The 20,319-nt window shown below is 37.4% G+C and overlaps 1 protein-coding gene across 1 annotated transcript in view; it reads right to left on the reverse strand.

The window, feature by feature from the left end:
- The window catches only part of LOC107094544 (nesprin-2-like), a 98,910-nt gene that overhangs the window by 14,577 nt on the left and 64,014 nt on the right, over window positions 1-20,319 (reverse strand). Inside the window, 19 exon segments of the mRNA XM_015390229.1 lie at window positions 3,407-3,573; window positions 4,922-5,080; window positions 6,895-7,050; window positions 8,453-8,563; window positions 10,265-10,462; window positions 10,549-10,780; window positions 11,880-11,974; window positions 12,130-12,277; window positions 14,511-14,659; window positions 14,773-14,823; window positions 14,935-15,117; window positions 16,113-16,296; window positions 16,597-16,733; window positions 17,107-17,277; window positions 17,632-17,787; window positions 17,886-18,041; window positions 18,326-18,502; window positions 19,001-19,150; window positions 19,722-19,904. Coding sequence (XP_015245715.1) covers window positions 3,407-3,573; window positions 4,922-5,080; window positions 6,895-7,050; window positions 8,453-8,563; window positions 10,265-10,462; window positions 10,549-10,780; window positions 11,880-11,974; window positions 12,130-12,277; window positions 14,511-14,659; window positions 14,773-14,823; window positions 14,935-15,117; window positions 16,113-16,296; window positions 16,597-16,733; window positions 17,107-17,277; window positions 17,632-17,787; window positions 17,886-18,041; window positions 18,326-18,502; window positions 19,001-19,150; window positions 19,722-19,904 — 2,963 coding nt within the window.

Below are 20,319 nucleotides of genomic sequence, written 5' to 3' on the forward strand. Positions count from 1 at the left end.
ATGGATGGACTCAAATACAAAAACCATATCTTTAAAATAAGAATGGAAAGAATGGCAGGAGAAAAAAATTGGAAAAATGTGAGAAACAGTTGGAAATACGTAGAAAATGTGAAAGAAAAAAAAACAGGAAAAAAGGGGGTAGATAAATGAGGAAATAGGCAGAGAAAGAAATGTAAAAAAAAAAAAAAGAGGAAAGGCAACATGAAACACTGATGCACACAGCATCAATTAAACACTCTGAGACTGTATACTAGGAGAAAAGTGAAACAGAAGTATTTTTCCAACCTTCTCCAGAATAAACCAGACCAAGAAAAGGCATACATAGGCATAAATATTTCCACTTTTTCAAAGTCTGTGGTCTGACCAGAGGAGGTTATTGATCAATAAATAAACTAAAACATTTAGCAGCCACAACCCAGTTGCTTCTTATAAATTCCCAGTATAAAACCTCAAAAGCTGATGAATAATGATAAATAATTAAAAAGAGTAGTTACAGTGAATACATTTTAGCCCTTAAAGCAAAAACATTTAAGGATTTTTTTTCAGAATTTCTAACAATAAATAGTAAAATAGAAGTTTTTAACAGCACTTTTTCCTTCTTTCAATATTTCAAATAAAAATGCTTCAACCTGAATTTTTGAGCACACTTTGTAATATTGCTTAATAAAATAACAATTGTTTTATGATGAGCTTATAAGTTAAAATGCAGTACTGGATGATATTCATTTGTTTAGAACTCAAAATTTTGGCAGGCAAGAGTAGATAATGATCGTAATGTATTTAGCAGAAAATACAGGGTAAGTTATTCCTGGTATAGACTCTCTTCCACTGTTGCAGATGCAGCCATCGAACTCAACTAACAAGCCTCTTTCTCTCTTTGCTTCCCTCTCCACCTCTGACAGCCCAACAAAGGCCAGCCGCTTCATGTGGAGGCCAGACAAAGACACAAAACCCGGGCAGGGGCGCTCGCTCAGGAAGAGGACATGAACAGAATAGATGGAGAAAATGAAGCAGAAAAGAGCCCAGGATGAGGATATATGGTTTGAGAGCCGAGATAACAAAGTACAGCTGACCACAGGAGGGCCCAAAGTTACAAAGAGATAAAACTCAGACTGACATTTATTCCTCTCGCTGTATTTATGGAGAACTTTAGTAAAAATCTGTTTTGTTCGATTTATGTTGCTAGCGCCAAAATTAACTACGGCCAGCATAATTAAAAAGAGTCATGGAAACCAATTTCTTCTCCCTCAAGTAGGATTCTTTGCCAACTTTAGCTGCTAATTTACCATACAGTCGTTGAGTATTTCAAAGTTATTGCCTTCATAAAACAGGTTTCTGTGACCGTAAGGGTTTTATTTTCATTATTAGGACATACAGTGCAATAAAAACATATTAACCTTTTTAACAGTTCCTTCTCGCTCTCTTAACAAACTTCAGTATTTTCTAAATCTAAATACTGTACCTCAATAAATAATAAGTTGCTTATTTGATTAGGATACAAACAAGAAATATATTAGTTATGAAAAATTAAAAACCAGATATCTAAGGACATCCAGGACCTTATGAATTAACAGTTTTTTACCACGTTTTGTTGGTTTGATCTCAAAAATGAGTTTTATTTCACCAGACACATTTAACAACTGTTGAAAATGAAAAAAAAGTCTCAATAAACCTGATGAAAAGCAAAAAAGCGAAAAGTCCACCTAGGAGTGTAGATGTATTAAGTCTGCATATGTTACATCTGCCATACAACTACTGTACGCAGTAATAAAAATATAGAAAAATTAATAATGTTATTCATTAGAAAATCCTAAAGTTTAATGCCTGACCATCAGAAAGAGAACTTCAAGTTAAGCCTATTTGGATAAATCACCAAACGCCATTTACCCAACGCTACGCCATAGAAAGCGGTGCATCATCTCTAGAGACCGAAACATTTTACAGCAGCTCCGTGGGGTGAGGAGAAATGACAAGCTGTTTGCTGAGATTGACTTTTGAATACGAAGCAAAGAACTCTTAACTGAGGATTGGAGGTGGAGCTTCAAGCAACACCTACAGCCGTCAGTGAACATAACAGGTTTCATGCCGAGTTTACTTAAAAATTAATAGTAAAGACTAGAGCTGGGTAAAAAAATCGATTTAATAGATTTTAAATCGATTCCTTTACATTTTTGCAAAATCGATGTCTAGGGAATGAGATCGATCAGTACATGACGTTCACATTCAAATGAGCAGGAAAGATGCACTCAAGATGACTTCAAGCCAGACAGCTGCAAATATAGCCAATAAGTTGACTGAAGACATTAATAAATGGGGGCTGACCAGCAAACACCCTGTAGTTGTTAAAGACAACGCTGCAAATATGGTTTGTGCAGTGAAGATAATGCAGCTCATGAATGTCTGATTAAGTGAGGCTTCACTTTTACACTTTCACAAGTTTGCACTTATGAGACAGTTTTGTTCACATCTCACGTTTAAACTATCTGATTTACAAGGTTGCACTTTGTGTTTAATATGACAGGAAAAAATAAAATACATGAGTATTTTGAAACACAGTTGAACCACTTTCATCATTGCAAAAACATTGAATCAAAATTAATCGATTTAGAACTTTATTAATCAAAATCGAATCGATTCAGGACTTTGGCAAAGTAAAGACGCAATAGGGTCTGTTTAGATTGGAAATGCTTCAAATCAAAATATAAAACACTTCTACATGGAAAAAAAGAAAATTAAGAAGAGGACTACATAAACATAACAGTCATTTCCTACTTTGCGTGCCCCGGCTGATGGGCTAGGGAAAAGTGGGGCCTGTTTGAGAGGACCTGGGGACATATGTTACTGTCTGAGCCTTCCGTCAGACCAAGCTGCCCCCTCCTTCTGGTGGAGGGGGAGATATTGGGTGTGTAGGGTCGTAGGGGTGAGGTCTGCATCTCCTGCTCTTCCACAGGATTTCCCATCTGTTTGAGGGGGCTAGCAACAGTTTGACAACACAGGGGCTTAACCTCTGCAGTCTGTACATGAGAGGCCGTGTATTCCTAACAGCTGCTAGGCACAGCTTACAACAGCAGGTGGATGGATACCATTAGACGCTTTTGTTTACTTCCAAGAATCTAGTTAAAGCTTTCTAGTCCGTAATTATGCCTTTTGCTGTTGAGTGGCTTCGCCCTGAAAGGTGCTCTTTCAGACAGCATAATGATGTAAATTTAGGGAGCAGCGCTTAAGAGTCTTGTTCATGTAGTTATATAAGAACGATTTAACTTGCAATTTAGACAACATCTTACTATTTATCTTTGCAAAGTGCTCTTAGAATGGCATAAAAACTGTTTTGTGAAGTGCTTAGTTGATATAAACACACCCGATATCCTGTAATGCAGGATGTTGCGACAGCAATTGTTGCTCTCACCTGGCTTCAATTTGCGGAAAGAGGTTTTGCCATCGCTGATTGACTTCTTGTAGCGACCCACAGACCTGGGTCTGCTTGGCCTCGTCGCTGGCTAACAGCAGCTGTTCTCCCAACTGCTTCAGGTGGCTCTTGTTCTCACTGAACAAGTTAATTTCCTCCATACAATCCTGCCAACAGATGACAAACACTTAGCTACATAAAGGTCACGTTGTTAGGTTTACAATAAGTACACTTTACAACACAAACATACTGTATTTTCCTGATTGAAACTTTAAATCTTAGAGACGCTTTAGGTAGTTAGCAACCTGGAACCATTTTGAATATTGTTACATAGAAAGGTCAACATTAAACCAAAAAGGGCTGAAACAATTAACTGGAATAATTGATAATTGAAATAATTGTCAACTAATTTAGTTATTAATTAATCGTAACTGGAGTGTAGAGACTCTATAATATGCTTTTAGCTGACAGAGCAACCCACTTAGAGCAAGAATTCTACCAAAATTGGAAAAAAAAAATATTAACATTTTGGATTTAAGATAAAATAATGTTTTCATCTGTCAATATGCTCTATCCAGAACTCCTCAAGTGGAACAGTTTTAGTTTCACCTGGTTTAAAAAAAAAAAAAAAAAAAAATCTCCTTTAAGGAACCTTTGGCTTTCCGATTAACAATCAATTCATTGAAAAAATAATTGACAGATTAATTGATTTGCAAAGTTTTCGTTAGCTGCAGCCCTAAAACCAGTTGTAGATTGGAAGGAAAGGAATACGAGATTATTAAGGGTAAAAATCTGAGAATGGTGTTCTGTTTTTGCTTTAGCCTCCAAGTCAACAGTTGACAACCAAATTGACTTTGCATCCCCTCCTTTTCAATGCATTTACTACTGTAGTTTCTTTTGGTTTATGTCTGTGAATTAAGAAAATAAAAATGTTGAATCTATTGCTTTATTTTTTTAGGTCTTGCCTTAAATTCTTATTTGGATTTAGTTAGGACTTAAACTGGGCTACAGTAATTCCACCTCATTTAAAGAGATGCAAAATACCATTATTAACCTGCTGATCAAATGAGCTGCTGATGATTGGAGCAAAGTAGACAAACGCATTTCATTCACTAAAAAGGAAAACTACGTTTAATTAAAGTATAACACAAAATGATTAAGTGTTATTAAGCATTTGTTGAAGTATTTTGTATGTTAGCTTAGGTTCTCTCAGGTTAAAATTCTCAATTTATTTAATGTTATTGAAAAAAGTGAAAATTATATATCACATTTAGGGCTCATCATACTTTAATGGGGATGGGGGCATGACACACATGTAAGCTAAAAAAAACACAATTTAAATTTGACTTGTTAGGTAGTGTTTAAAACAAAAACAGCCTTTATGCTAAAATTTTAATGTAATATTACTTTCAAACTTGCAGCTATTTTGTTGTGAACTTCAGAAATACACCACATTAAATGACTACTAGAGATCTCATTTGGTGAAAATGGTATAATAGTGCTATGAACTCGTACCTTTTTCAGTTTCTCCACCATTTCCTCTATGCACAGATCTGCACTGTGGCACACCTTGTTCTCCATCTGCATCAGCCAATCACAGAACTCTTTGTTCTTGTCATTAAAAATGGTCCAGGCATCAAGGCGGTCAGCGATTTCCTGTCTGCGTAAGGACACCTGGGAGGGGGTGAAGTAATAACAGACATTTAGTGTTTATTGTCATTTATGTTTGCATGATAGCAGATCAGTAATCTCCGTCCGCCTATACAGCCTTCTTTTAAATCAAAAAGCTCAATATGAATGTATAAGAAAGATCCATATTGTGATCAGCCTTTAAATATGGTCAGGATGGATGAATGGCAGCAAAAAGAAAACATAATAAAATGTTTATTCCTAACCATAAATTAACGGGTATTCAGATCCAACTACCACAACTGCAAACAAATTATAGAAAGTTGAAGAAAACTAAACAAAAAGGAGAGATTCCAAAGACCTGGATGAAACAGGGTCATTTGCTGTGATGCTGCCTGGTATGCATTCAGGACACAAACTGACCCAAATATAATGCGTAAACAAAGCCTTGATCCGATGCATGTAAAAGATATTACCCAATAACTCATTAACTACATAACTTTGTTTGTTAAAAATCCCTAAAAAGCGAAACAATAGTAAAGAAATATAATATCAAATGTGTTTATTTACAACTTTGACATTTATATATTAAAATAATAAACTGGGTTGAGAGAAACCCTTAGAAGACTGCAGCTATTTGTCCAAATTAACAAGGTCTATTCTTCTAATGAGACCCTAATGCTGCCAGAACACCCTATTAAAAACCAAGGGGAGGGGGGGGATGATCTTTCAGCTTATCAAGCCAGTGATTAGAGCTGCTCCATTTTACTGATCACCAACATTTATTCTATTAAACTCAGCCCTGCTTTGGTATTAATGCACAGACACAGATGGCCGGTCTGCACTGTGAAGAATTGGGGATGTATTGTGAGCTGCGGTCAGCCTGTCAGGACTATATGCTGCTGCAGGAACAATAGAGCAGGTCCCTGAATCTCTCCTCAGGCACCCAGACCATCTGCTCATAAAAACCTAACCCCCCCAAATCCACAACCTGTTTGCTGTGAAGTGGAATCTGTAGGTGTTATTTGAGAAATGCTTTCAATTGTTGTAAGTTTTAATAAGCTGATAAATTATTAAGTAATTAAGAAGAGCGCCTTTGACAAACAAAGCTTAACAGTTCTGTGAACCAAAAAAAGGAAACTATACTTCATGTTTTAAGTAAGAATCAAACAAACAAAAATAGATAAATAAAAACACACAAATCAAGTCATTATCCAGCAGAATACACACATAAAAATATATTTGGTTGCTGTGGACACGTTTCTGCATGTGAGTAAGTCTTGCCAACCCAAGAGCAGGTGCAAGCAGTTTAGCTAAGTGGGAGTCCAATTAGTACCACTATGAATTATCTTATAAAGGCCTTATTACATGCAAAAAAGACCAAAACTTGGCAGAAAGTAAGCTAAGGTTCCAACTGGTGTTCAAGGCAAAAGTCTTAACTGAAGGAATCCAAGCCTGTGTAGATTTATCAGCAACATTATAATCACAGGATTAACAGGCAGGAATGATGGACAGCCTGAATAAGGGACTAAATTATCTTCATGCTGACTCAATAAAGAAGATTTGTACTATCAATTAAAGATAAAATGAACCCTGTAAAAGCTGGTAAAATTTTAGTATTTCTGCTCTTTCATTTCCCTCCAACAATCTGCACAAGGCGTCTCTTTTATCAAACAAATCAGTCTGACTGGTGTGTGTGTGTGTGTGCAAGTGTGTGTTTGGGTTTTCAGGGCTTTGTGCTGCTGGATGCCATCACGAAACCACAAACTTTTCCCTCCACAAACTTCTCCCTCCACCCGTGACTCTCTTTCTCGTTTTAACTACAAGGTTTTGGTAAAAACTTTCAGTTTAGTTCTCACCTTCAAGCACAGCTCTTCCCACTGAGTGTGGAGCAGTTCCAGCTGTTGCTCCAGCAGAGCAGAGTCACTGGCGGCAACATACTGGGACAGGTCCGTCTTCATGGTGGCCAGCTCCCTCAGTCCGCCCTCCAAATGTTGCAGAAGGAGCTCAGCCTCCTGCATAACACACAAAAGCAGGCAGCACAGTCAGCAGACAGCCATGTATGAGTTCCAAGCTGCTTTACCTCTAGCTGGGCTTTGCCCTGACCATCCAGATTAAAGGGCTGTGGACGGGACAGGGGGAGGGTAGAAGGGGTAAAAAAGGGGGGAGGGGAGTGAAAGCATCAGTGCATTAAATAAGGGGAAGGGGGGTTAACTGAAAGTGGGGAGAGCAACTGGTGGGGAGCTCCCAGCAAACTTATTTAAAAGCTCTAAAAAATACAAACTTCATGTCATGATCTGGCCTGTTTGCTCTCCCTTCATTAGTCATTCCTTTCACCTGTCATTTTTCCCTCCCTGCCTCATTATAATTTATTCCTCTCACCTGTTTCCTCTAGTTTATATTCAGTTCAACCTGAGCATTCAGCTCCAGATCATTGCTTGTCTTTCTGTCAGTCTTTCTGCTAAGTTTTATTTGGTTCATGTCCTGGATCCTAGCTGCCAGTGGAAAGAGGGTTTTAGTGTTTGTCTCGTCTCCTGATTGTCCACTGTTCCTCCCCCGCGGAGTCCTCTGGGATTTTGGCTCATTATGGGGGGAGGTTCAGTTTTTATCAAAGTAAGCCTGGCTCCAGGGAGGAGACCAGTTTAAAGTCCTGCTTCAAGTTCCGGTTCCTACGTCCTGTCTCGGCTACCCTCTTCCACTGTGCCTGACTGTCTCGCCTTGAATACTGGGTCCATCTGTCCTCGTTTCTTGACACAAACTAACACATTTTTATGGGATACATGGTTAGGAAACTAAAAAAGGAAAAATTTAAATATACAGTCTAGAAATTTAGTAACAGGTAACTGGAGAACTGATAAGAATTTATTTAGTAAATTCTGTTGCTTTTCAACAGAAACCCATCTTTAAATTGGGGCATTCCAACATCCTGATAAAATGCCTCGTTCATAAAACACTATAACTGTTCACTAATGGTTCATTTAATTTGTTTTTCCAAATTAAGAGAGGTTTGATGTTACACCACATTATGCTTGTAGCGACACTAGAGAGGAAAAACTCCATTTTAACAGGAAGAAACCTCCAGGTGAACCAGGCTCAGTGTGAGCAGCCACCGGCTCAGGCAGACTGGGGTTCAAGGAGACAGAAGCAGACATAGAAAAAGAAGTCAACTGTCAACCAGCTCCACAGGCGGACCCGTTTATTCTTTTCTGTGAAATTAGGAGTGATGTACTGTCTCCACACAGTTAGGTACAGTATGTAAAGTATATACAAATGTAGTATGATCAATTGTTTATACATTCTAGGAATCCAATTTAGTGTTTAACCTGACTGGTGTTGTTTCTAACAGTCTGTTTAAGCATAGTGCTCTACCATTTACTCACAGCACCAAAAAGTCAGCCGTTTGCTAATTTGAATCACCTGGACCTGTGCTTCTTCCTTGGAGTCTTCTGGCCCTTCAGCAAGCAGATGGCTCACCTTGTCCAGTCCAGACAAGATGTTGCTTGTTTCTTTCTGACTCCGAGACCACATCTATGAGGCAGAAGATTGGAAAAAAATGTTGTCAATTAATTGGTAAATGTTTCCCCTTAGCTTTTACCTCACATATTTCAACATAGCTGTTTGATAGAATAAAACCACAATGCTGGGCGAGAAAGTTTTTAAGGTTTGTTAATTTTTCATTTAATTTTTCTGGATTAAAATACAAAGAGCACTTCAAATATTTCATGAGCCATATGTAAATATATCTGTTGGTCTGAATAGAAACAGTACCAGAGGCCTTTAAAAATACAGCAGTTTTTCTTTCTTAGATTGCTGCTTTAATGTGTTACTGAGGAGGATTTCCCTTTGGATCACCTTAAAGTGGTAAGAACAGCCTGAATAACCAACGACACAATGTCCTGCAGATAAGCGGGTCAAATTATTCACAAATGATCAAGATTTGACCAAATGTCCAAAAGAGTAAGCTTTGTTTCCTTGTGAAACTAGGCAAGCCTCTGCAGCTTAGTTTTCTACAAAGAAAGGGGATTTTCTGTTTAAAGATTAATGGTGATCAGGATCTAGCAGCATAAAGCTGCATAGCTGTGGTGGAAAGACACTGGTTAGCGATTCAGAATGTGGATCATGGAAAGATTTGGCAGGAAATCAGGGCTCAGCAGCAAACCAGCTACTGTGTGTGTGTGTGTGTCTGTTTGGATAGCTTCTTGTCCTGGATTGGGGTCACAACATACCAACACACTTTACTGCACTGATAAAAAGCATGCTTTATACTTTTAGATTTTGTTTTCCTAAAGCTGCAACCTAAAAGTCAAATCCTTTTCGAAGTAGAGAAATTGTCACATTTTCTTTGGATCCTATATAAACGTACAGTCACTACCAGGTCATAGAGAGTTAGATGGTAACATAAATAAGAGGCATTAAAAAAAAAAGCTTATTGCATTTTTTTCTACAAATCAGGTACTTTTTTATTTCATATCATCTTGAAATTTTCTCATTTCTACCTTAGTACAACTATATTGATCAATAACTGCACAGTATTTGCTCTTTTTTGTATTTTATTCTGCTGTACAGGTTATCTTTTTAGCTGTTATTTCCATACGATCTAAGTCTTGTGTCTACTACGTGTTTGTGGCTCTGTCAGACCCTAATTTACTCACTGTAGAACAATAAAGGTTTCCATTCTTTTCTATTTGCTTAGAGCGACGAAGCTGCCCTGTTCTTTCATTTTTTCAGCTTTCAATCTGTCTGTGAAATTAATAGATTTGGAAAAGTTGGTTCCTTCTTATTAAGAAAATAAAGGCCTACAACAACCTTATGGAGGCTGAAGTTACTGTAACAGCAATGGCTATAAAAAAAAAAAGGGGGTATAAAAGGGTTATTAAAGAATCCCTCATGGGATGAACAGCAGGTCTTATATCTTCTTAAAGATAAAAGAAGAAAAATCAAAATTTTGCTTATATCAGTTTGTTTTGCTCTTGCATGTGTGGCGTTCGCTCTGGGTACTCTGGGTTCCTGCCACCGTACAGTAAGCACAACAGTAAAACTGTGATTGTATTTTCTTAAGAGACGTAGGAATCCCTCACAATGCATATGAGAACATGGGAAAGGAACAATCCTTTTAAACGGGAACACTGTCTGGCAATAGTCACAATAACAATCCAACATAACTTTTGCTTATTAAACATCAAATAGGAAAATTTAACAAGCTAAAAAAGACATATCTAGGAGGGCTACCTGTACGGTGTTATTAATCAGATCTCTGTTCTTTCTTTGGTGGGAGGCGGTTCGCTCCCAGGCCTTCTGTAGATCCTGAAGCTCTGACTGCAGCTGATTCTGACTTTCTGACTCTGTAACGATTTCACACAAACAGTTCCCAGCTTCCACAGTCTGGGTGTACACAGAGGAGTGCAGACCTAGAGAGTCGTCAATAAGCTTCAGAAAAAAGAGAACAGAAAATGTGTTATTAAGATATTAGATTATTTAAATGATAGACCTGATGTTTGGCCGTGCAAACCCACCGGGTGAACATTTTGATAGAAGTGCAGCTGCTGCACTGTGTGAAGACATGGTCCTGTAGGGGGCAGAATAGAGTCCACCTCTCTGAATAGCTTCTTTAGCTGTTTAAAACCATGTTGGTATTTTCTCCACAACTTCAGATGCTCCTTAGTCAGACACCAGTTATCTGCAGCTAGAGCCACAGAACTGGACCAGCTCCTCCTTAAACAGGCCGCTTCACGCATAAGTTCAGACCTGAACATGGAGTAATAAAAAAAATAAATAAAGTTACTTTATTTTATCTGGAGAAAACCTAAAGTTAACACAAATGCATACATTTACTGAATTCATAATATAACAGTCATACGGGTGGATGTTTTTTACGGTAGAGGTAAAATAAACAGGCTTCTCTTAAACTCATGGCAAAACATGTTCAGAAAATTAAATAAAGGCTAATTAGAAACAAGCAGATTATACATTTCTAAAAAAAACTATTGTACATTATGCTGCTGCTATCCTGACTAACAAACTAAAACAACTGATTGGTGAGATTACAGTAAAAACATAAAGAAGAAGAATTTATTTACAGAGCGTTGATGAATCCCGAAAAATTTAAAGAAAATTATTCACTTCTCATTGACTGAAATTAGTACTTAAACTCAGACCAATAAAACTGGGATTCTGGCTTCCATACACAATTTTTATGCCTATTTGGCAAACAGAGCTGTTAATCAATCAGTTTAATGAAATCAAGTTTTCCAATCATTTTTATGACCTAATTAAGCCATGGGGGAAACTGCTGTGGTTTCTGAATCAGTGTCATGCTCCACTTGTGACAGGGATTTAGAAGAAATACTCTACAAACATCAGAGTTGAACACTATAAATTGGTCAGGGAGGAGTATTCCTACATCATGATGTCTGAAAACATATCAAGGCAACAAAAAAGTAGCTACTGAAAAGACTAGTCAAAGTTATGGAGTGGATAAATCAATATCAAGACCCCAGAATATGAGTTAAACACATAGAGGGGCCAAAAACTTTGAATTACCAAAGCTAATAATGGCTTCTCCATGGATGCCAATTCAACTTTCTTTAAGTATTTTCATAATTGTGGTTGATGTTCCATCTTTAAGGCTTAGATAAAATGGAAAGTTTTCTTTTTATAGTTGGAGCAAACCTACAAAATGAGCAGAGAAATCATTTCTCTTTTGAAAAGTCATATAATTGAATCGTTTCATTAATGCACTTACAAAGCACTTACTTACTGTACTAATTTCAAAGTCCTGGATATGCTTTAATGATGCATTCAACAAAGTTTTCTAATACCCTTGAAAATATTCTGCATTATTCACCTTTTTTCTCCAGTTTCAGTTTCTGTGGCCTTGACTGCATCACAGAGAAGACCTTGAAGGAGCTGATGCCCATTTATGACCTCAGCCTGAAGATTCTGTGGGAGTAAATTGTTACACCAGGATAAAGAACATACCAACATTATCTCATTATTACACTGTGAAAAGGCACGTTATTGTTAATCACTGTCACTATTCCAATTAAAGCCAGTCAACTGAACAAGATGAAATAATTTATTAAGATATGTTCTACCTGATGGACAATCAGTATCTGTTTAAGGTTTGAGTAACTCAGAGATTTTCTGCATGCTGATTCTCGCTCCAAGTTCTCCTGGATACGCTTCAGTTTTTCCCTCTTTTCTTGAAAGTCACGGGTGCTGTGAGGCTTGCCTTGCAAGGTTCTACGAAAAAAAACAAAAACATAAACTTTAGACATAAAAAGGTCACCTTTCCATGGAACAAGATAGCAATGTCAGTTGTTATGCAGATAATTCAATCTGAAAAACACACAAAGAGAAAAGACAATTATGCAAAATTTATTGATACAATTACTTTTTATTTGGCGCTCAGACCTCGGCAGGAAACATAGCGCTTAGTTTTGATAGATATGCATGAACAGGAGCAAAGAATAGGGCTGTTCCCCCCAGGCCTGAAACTGGTGATGGAGCGGAGATAGATGAAGTTGGTCAGTCTGTAGACTGCTGGTTAGCGAGACGGTATGCAGAGCTTCATGGGGAGATCCAGTGGATTGCGTGGGTTGATACTAGAGCTTCACTCGGGGACCTGGAAGATGGAAGTCCAGTTGGATAACACAGGTTGAGAGAACCTTTCCATGATGAGCAAGCATGGAGGGACAGTGGAGAGGAAAAACTCCCCGTTGGGAAGAAACCTCTGGAAGAACCAGGCTCAACATGGCGGTCTTCTGCTGAACCGGTTAAGATGAGACAGGGATTGCAGTAAGAGTTTGGTAAGAATGACACTCTGATGAAGCTTTAGCTACGATGGATGAGGAGGGGCTGGAGGTGTGTTGAAACGGTGTGATCTGAATGAAGTCAAATGGCACATCTGCCACCTGCGCACAGGAGCAGACAGGTGCGTATCGGAGGCCTTTTAAGATGAACTTTGGATGCCGATTGGCTTTCGTGGAGGTGTGGCTCAAAGCTGATTGGCTGTGTCGCAGGTGGATGAAGGAAAGCAATTCATTTCTTCAGTTGAACCTCCACCTAGGCTCCATTACTCGGGTGTATTTATATGTAAAGCCTGAAAAACTAAATAACCAAGACTACAGGCAAGTTTTTAAATCCAGAGGAGAAAATATTTGTCATAATTGGCCACAGGGTGTAATGAAAAAGTTTATAATACATCATGTGGCATCAATCTGGCCTCTGGCACTTTTTCAAAAAAATACATTACATTAGAGCAACATACTTTTTATTAAGGACTAAACTTCTCCTTTCAGTATTATGGCATAATATAACGGCATAATATAACCCATACAATTGAATATTGTTCTACTTCTAGGTCATGCACAATGCAGCCTGCAGTATATCTTTTTCTTTTCAGGGACTTTCTTTAGAGATTCAGACTGAGAAAAAAAAATAGACAGGATCTTTTTTTCATCTAACAAATAAAAACATATGAAATCATTATATCAACAGTTTCTACTTCAAACCCAAAATATATTTTTTTATGATTAACTATTAGGAGAACATGTTGTTTTTTGAACTTTTTCAACAAAATTTAATCTTTTTTGCTGATGGCTACACACATCAGACCAACACCAGCCTGCAGTTGCAAACACCTGTTTTGGGTAAATATGGTGAACTTTGAGCTGCGACAGCTTAAATGATGTGTGCACAAAAGCCCCAGCCTCGAGAACCACTGGAGCGAGTTAGGGTAAGCGTTTCAATGCCACAGAGAAATGAGCAGACAAGGTAATCCACCTGAATAGACTCACTGTTAGCTAGATAATCAGAAACCAGATGAAGAGATGAGAAAAAGGTCCTGCAGCTCTTAGAGTTTTAAATGGCTGACTGAACTCAAAGTTCATTCTTTATTGTATCCAAATTCATCCTAAACTCTTTAACAGATCAGATTAAGCTTTTTGTTGTCTGAATGTTCTTGTTTTTGTTAGTGTGGTTTATTTCTTAGGATTTGCTGTTTTGTGTTTTGTAAGCACATGTATAGATTGATTTTAATTAAGTCTTTGACCTCGGATGCAACAAAAGCAGTTACAGAACTAAAAAAGCTGAACAGCTTATCTTTCCATGGGAACTGAATTGAAAGCTTAGATTCTTAAATTACCAGTAAAATATATCAGACACATTTAGCCATTAATATATAAATCTACGCTAGAAAATGGGTCATTTATTACTGCTTTGTGTTTTCATTTGTCAGGAAGCTTACTTACGTAGATCAGAAAATATGTTTTCCCGTAGAGCACTATGAATTAGCCTGTGTAGGAACTGATCTTTGCCATTTTAACAGTAAGATGATAAAAACATTTAAAAAAGTAAACAAAACATTAAGGTGAGATGCATACTTTTACATCTTGCATAGTGTGGTGGTAATTTGTCAGTTTTGTAAACTTGAATTCTACTTAGAAAACGATGGTATCGGATCCAACTTTCTCACTTGTTTTCATCTGTTGCCTGGGTAAAGGTTTCCATCCACTGCCTGCTGATTGGCTGAACTCTCTCCATCTCCTCGTCGATGTTGATGTTGCCACTCGTCTCTCTAACGTCTTCTAGCGATGGAATGGTATTGCTAAGTTTTAAAAGAGCCTGTTGGTAATTTAAGACAAAGTATAAAGGTATGAAGGAGATTTTCATTTAGGTTAAACTACACCTTGAAATAGAAATAATCATGTAGATGAGAATCAAATAGTTCATAAAACCTGTAGAGGATCTGTATCATACAAGCCAAGGGTCTCTAGTTCCAAATCCTCCTGCAAATGGAAAAGAAATATATTCAATTTTATTTCAATAGCTGATTTCAAAATGTTATGTTCATTGTAGAAAATATTTTGGTACGGTTAAAAATTCAAAATATATCTAACCTCAAGATTTTGTCTTTTTCCTGATATTGCCTGGTTCAGCAGAAGGATATCACGGGTCAGTAATCTAGCCTCTGATTTAATTAAACTAGCAGATAACGGTTCAAGTCGTCCAAGAAGACCTTTGGAGGCTGCCACTACATCTCCCGCATTGTTCTGTAGCTCTTCAGCAGCATCCTGCAGCCTCTAGATAATTAAAGGAAGAGTTGGTTAAGAAATCAGCATATTGGTCTTTTTAATTTTTTTTATTTCCAATTATTTCATTAAAATACATGGATATTTTAATCTGAAGAAACACAGAAATTTTTCTTCTGAAATAGATCACTATAAGGTTTTCAAAAATGTGCCTCAATTGTATTTGGGAAGAAAAAGGAACCAAAGAGAAAAATCATAAATGTAAGCCCAAAAACATTTTCCTTTGGTCAAATGAACAAAACAAAACGTCATCTGCTTTACGCAACAGAGAAGAGAGGACGTCGGGTGTACCAACTGGAAGCGGAACACCACTGATATTTCTCATCAAAAGCACATGCTACCTCATCCTTCCAAGAATAGGAGAGTAGATATTGAGAAAAACATTTAATTAAATTGTGCACCCAATGCTTGGACCCCCTGAACATCCACCTGGAACAGATGAGTCAAGCAGGGAATCTAATGGTTTTGAAAAAAAATAATAATGCATTTGGGAGATGAAAAAAAGGGTTGTGAACCTGTTCAAATTTCGGCACTTGTTTTTTAGTCTATGCTTTCAGTGCTTAATAGTGACATTGTATATTTTCTCTCCAGCTTTAAAGCAGATGGAAAAGATTAACAAAAAATAATTAGTATTATGAGAAAATTCAGTACTTATTATGTGTTAACTAGCTTATGGCAATGATTGTACGTAAATCATAGATATTTTACAACAATTTTAATTGAAAGACTAAATCCCTCCTCCATACAGTATTAGCCATTCAAAAATTCCCCACTTTCCTTGATAGGCACTTGGCTGGTCCTTGACTGGTCTCCTACAATTCCTTTTTAAACATCAATCTTTGTACTAAAATATATAGGGTGGAGTCAGAGTAAATAAATATGCATGCCTAGTGGCTGGAAGTTGAACTGGGCATCCATTCGGCTGGCATTTCAATGGCTGCTACTATATATACAGTAAACCTAATGATCATATTCCTCATTCTAACCTTCAGTGAGCAAACTGATGCTTCTGCATCATTTCCAGGTGAAGAACTTGTCTCCCATTCATTCCACAGGTGTTGCCGGCGTCCAAAAATGCTCTGAGAAAGCTTAGCATAATCATGCCAAAGGGAGATGGTCTGTCTAATCTTTTTCTGCTCATCTCTTATCTCTTGGAGAATGTCCTTCGATCTGATTTGACAAACACAAAAGTACTTTTTTTACATATTATAATTTTGTTATGTTAGTTAGTGTTTAAGCAAAATGTTAATAGTAGAGAAATAAGAGTGAGGGACATTGTAACTTATAGAAAAACAAGAGAAAAACAAAGGGAACAGAATGGTTGGATGGTCACATCTGAGATTTAACAAACTTTCTGCTGGATGGAATTTTAAATTATGCTTATTAAACATAATTAATTTGAGTAAATTAAACTTATTTGCGTATACTGAAATAGCCTTTGTATGTGAACCATAACTTAGCTTCACAAACCCTTTTCGCAGCTCCTCTACTTGATCACTAAGTGGCTGCGCTGATCCATCAGGGAGAGTTTCCACAAGCCCCTTGTAGGATTTGTCTGCAGCCGTCCAAAATTGCTCTCCCTCTGCCTCCACCTTCACCTGGAGGTCCTGTGCGAAATGAAAAAAAAACCTTTCATTTCATGTTTGCTCTCTAGAAGTACATTTACTTCCCTAAAATGCAAGAACATAGACTGAAAGAGGTTGACAGCTGGAAGTCTGTCAGTGCCCACACTCTCACTAAAGCTGTCAAGGTTGGATTCAGAGGCTTTTAACCACAGTTACAGCTTGCTGTTCTACAAAAAACTTTTAAGTTTTATTATGGCCTCTTTAGTTGTATGCTTCATGCTGCTCAGTCTGTTAGAATTTAGATTAACTTGTTTTAAGGTAATAGTTAAACTACTGTAAAGGATACAGATTGTAACATACATTTGTGCTTGTTTTTGTCACTTTCATCTTATTCTGATAGATAGGCCTTTCTAACCTCAAGGATTCCTAAGTATCCTTCAGCCTGCTGCAGGGAGAAGAGTGGTGCCTGCTGCTGCTGCAGGGCACAGCACGCCCTAGTGGTATACAAGGCAACATCCCCCAGAGCTCTGTGGAAACATGTCCACTTCTCCACGGTTTCTTCAAGAACTGGTTTGATATCTTCCATCTGAAAAAAAAAGCCAAAGGCAAAGTGGAAAATAAAATGCAATTCCAGTTTGGTGAATGTATATAAGCTACTATAATATTCGAACAATATCCTTCACATGTTTTCTTTCAAGTTATTTTACAATCCTAACATGAGATAAAGAGACCAGAATATAAGACATTAAAATGTAAATATAGCTCATTAGTTAGTTTTTTTTTAAGGGGGGCAATAGGACAGAATAAAAAAAAATGCAATTATATTTGGATGGTTCAGGAAATAGTATTAAACAAATTAATTATATATAGGATGGATGGATGGATGGAAGGAAGCTTGAAACCTTTTAATTTCAGCAGGGTTTAAACTCTATGTTTTTACCTGTTGATAAAGATCAATACAAGTCCTTCTCACACTCTCTGCTTGATCACAGAAGATCCCATCACACAGGAGCTTTTTTTCCTTCTCATAATGTATTTGTACTGTTTTCAGTTCCTGCAGAGCTGCAGAAACCTCCTTGATTCTGCTAAGATCAGCCTAGAAGATAAATGGCCAACTCAGATTAGAGAAGGAGGCTCTGCAGAAAGCCCTTCACAAAATGCATACATTCATCTGGATGATTCCCATCCTCATACCTCCAACTCTACAACCGCATAGCGAGCCAAAGTTTGACCAGTGGACTGTTTCCACTGATTCATTCTACTTTTCTGCTGTTCCGTCCAGCTGTGCAGTCTCTGCAGATGTCTTTCTCGTTCTGCACAAGCGTGATGGATGTGTTCTAGTTCGTGAATCTGGGGAAGTACAGAGATGTGTAGCCAATTTATGTAAAGAGAAAATCACATCAAAAATCACGGGGAAAAAATCTACTTCAGATAGAAATACAGGATGTTCTAGGTTTGTATTTCTGGCATGGTTTCATTCATTATCTAACATTTATCTATGATGTGATAAATCAAATCTAAAACAAAGAAGTTTTAAATTGAAGCTGTGTTGAAGATATTTCTTACTTAGTTAAGTATTATTAAATGGATCCTGAATGAACTGGATATAAAAAAGAAATAAAGGAGGGACTGACCTGGATGTCCAGCTCCCTCTGAAGGAGCAGCCACTGAAGTCTAACACTGCCGAGCTTCTCTGCGAAGGTTGTGCATTCAAAGCGGCGAGTTTGGACATTTTCTGTCGCCACATTAGCGCCAGGCTGAGACATAAAATCAATGAGTTGTTGAAGACTGCCCACAGCTATCCTTAACACCTGAAATAAAAGGCATAGAGAAGACTTTTAATGGCAAAAGAAGCATTTCCCATGAGTATGCATGTAATAACAGTATAGACGGAAAGGAAGTACTTATTTTTTCACATTGCAACCATAAACTTTAACACTTTTATTGAGATTTTAGATGCTGGTAGAGACATAGTCCAAAAGACTTGCAGCTGTAATTGATGAACTGATTCAAGGAGGGTGAGAAAAATGCTTAACACAACTTGTAAAATCTTCATTGTTTTCCTTTGACATTCAAATCTGACCTACTTTGTGTGGTTCTATCAAATAAAATCCCAATATAATGAGGTTATGTTTGTAATTAGCAACACGTATAAACCTACAGGAGTATGAATACTTTTAAAATAAGGTTCCTGTTTCTAGCTGGAAATGAACATCAAGAACCCTGTTGAAAAAAAACAGCAACCTTTTATTCAGTCACTGTTGGTACTATTAACAATCTAAATCCCATCAAACAGTAAGAAGCGTTACCCGGCAGTGCTGCAGAATTTCAGCAATCTCAGCTGCGTTTTGGGCCTTCGGGACTCTTTCCTTCTGCTGGTTCAGCTGCGCTTCCCTTTCCTTCATCCACTTCTCCAGTCTAGGCAGCATATTTAGTGGTGGCTGGGCAGGCACCAGGCGCTGATAATAATTCAGTATAAAAGTAATTTAACATAACATTAATGGATTTTAGTTTCACATAAACATCTTTCCTTTTGTATGCCTTTTTCATTAATTTGATTGATCTTATTCAAGGTCATTTGAGATTACAACATCTGGTCAGTCCTTTGGAGAACAATGTCTATTAAACTCTCCTCGGAAGAGGAAATCAGTATATCATCTGCTAAAGTGGTTTCCAGATTGCAAGACTTCAACTCAACCTTCTGATAAAAAAAAATACCAATTACAGTGATGCCAAATAGCTGTTTCCAGTCACTGGTGATGAATGGAGATAAAAATTAAGTGTGACCTTCCTTTCTCTTCCTCCCCTCTCTGATCGGCCAAAATGGCATTATTCAGACAGGTTCAAGTTTATACTCCCCACAATAAAGTAGGGCTTTCTGTCTCTAATTATTTCTGAAAACAAACAGCACTTACATGAAATTTGACCTGAATGCCTTCATGGTTCCAAATTGAAAGAAAAAACTGAGTCCTATATCTTTTTATTCTAGCTATTTGACCATTTATTCCTCAAAAAACAGAAACACTGTACCTGTAGTAGAAGCTCCTGTATCTTGGAAAGGTCAGAGGTCAGCTGGGTGCAGTTGGCCTCCAGCTGTAAGATCTGACCTCTCAGTTCAGGACAATCAACTTCCTTTAGGTGGAGAAGTCGAGTGACCTCTTTGGAAAGTGACTCTTTCTGTGCAGACGTGGCTTCCAGCTCCATGGAGAGGTCCTGAAAAAAGAAAAGTTAATATGATAGGGATACCTGATAAAATCTTTTCTTGCTTGATCTCTGGATTTCAAGCACTGCACTTTATAACATTAGAAGGATTTTTTTTCACAGCAACAAATAGTATTTTATAGTGCAGGATGGCTGAAACACATCTCTCTTAAAATGAAGATATCGTGTCTGAATCATAACTCACCACTGTAAATAAATGTGAAAAATCAATGAATGAATGAATAGACAAATGAATGAATTAATGGATGAATGAATGAATGAATGAATGAATGAATGAATGAATGAATACTTTGGCTTTATACTGAATACCGTGCCTTTTTTTTTTTCAAATTCCAAACTTACTGATGGTCGGAATGCCTGAGTTTTCAGTCCTTCATCTCTAATTCGGCAGATGTTTCTATTGTGA

Source organism: Cyprinodon variegatus, unplaced genomic scaffold, assembly GCF_000732505.1.
Source record: "Cyprinodon variegatus isolate N-32 unplaced genomic scaffold, C_variegatus-1.0 Scaffold489, whole genome shotgun sequence".
Lineage (NCBI taxonomy): Eukaryota > Metazoa > Chordata > Actinopteri > Cyprinodontiformes > Cyprinodontidae > Cyprinodon > Cyprinodon variegatus.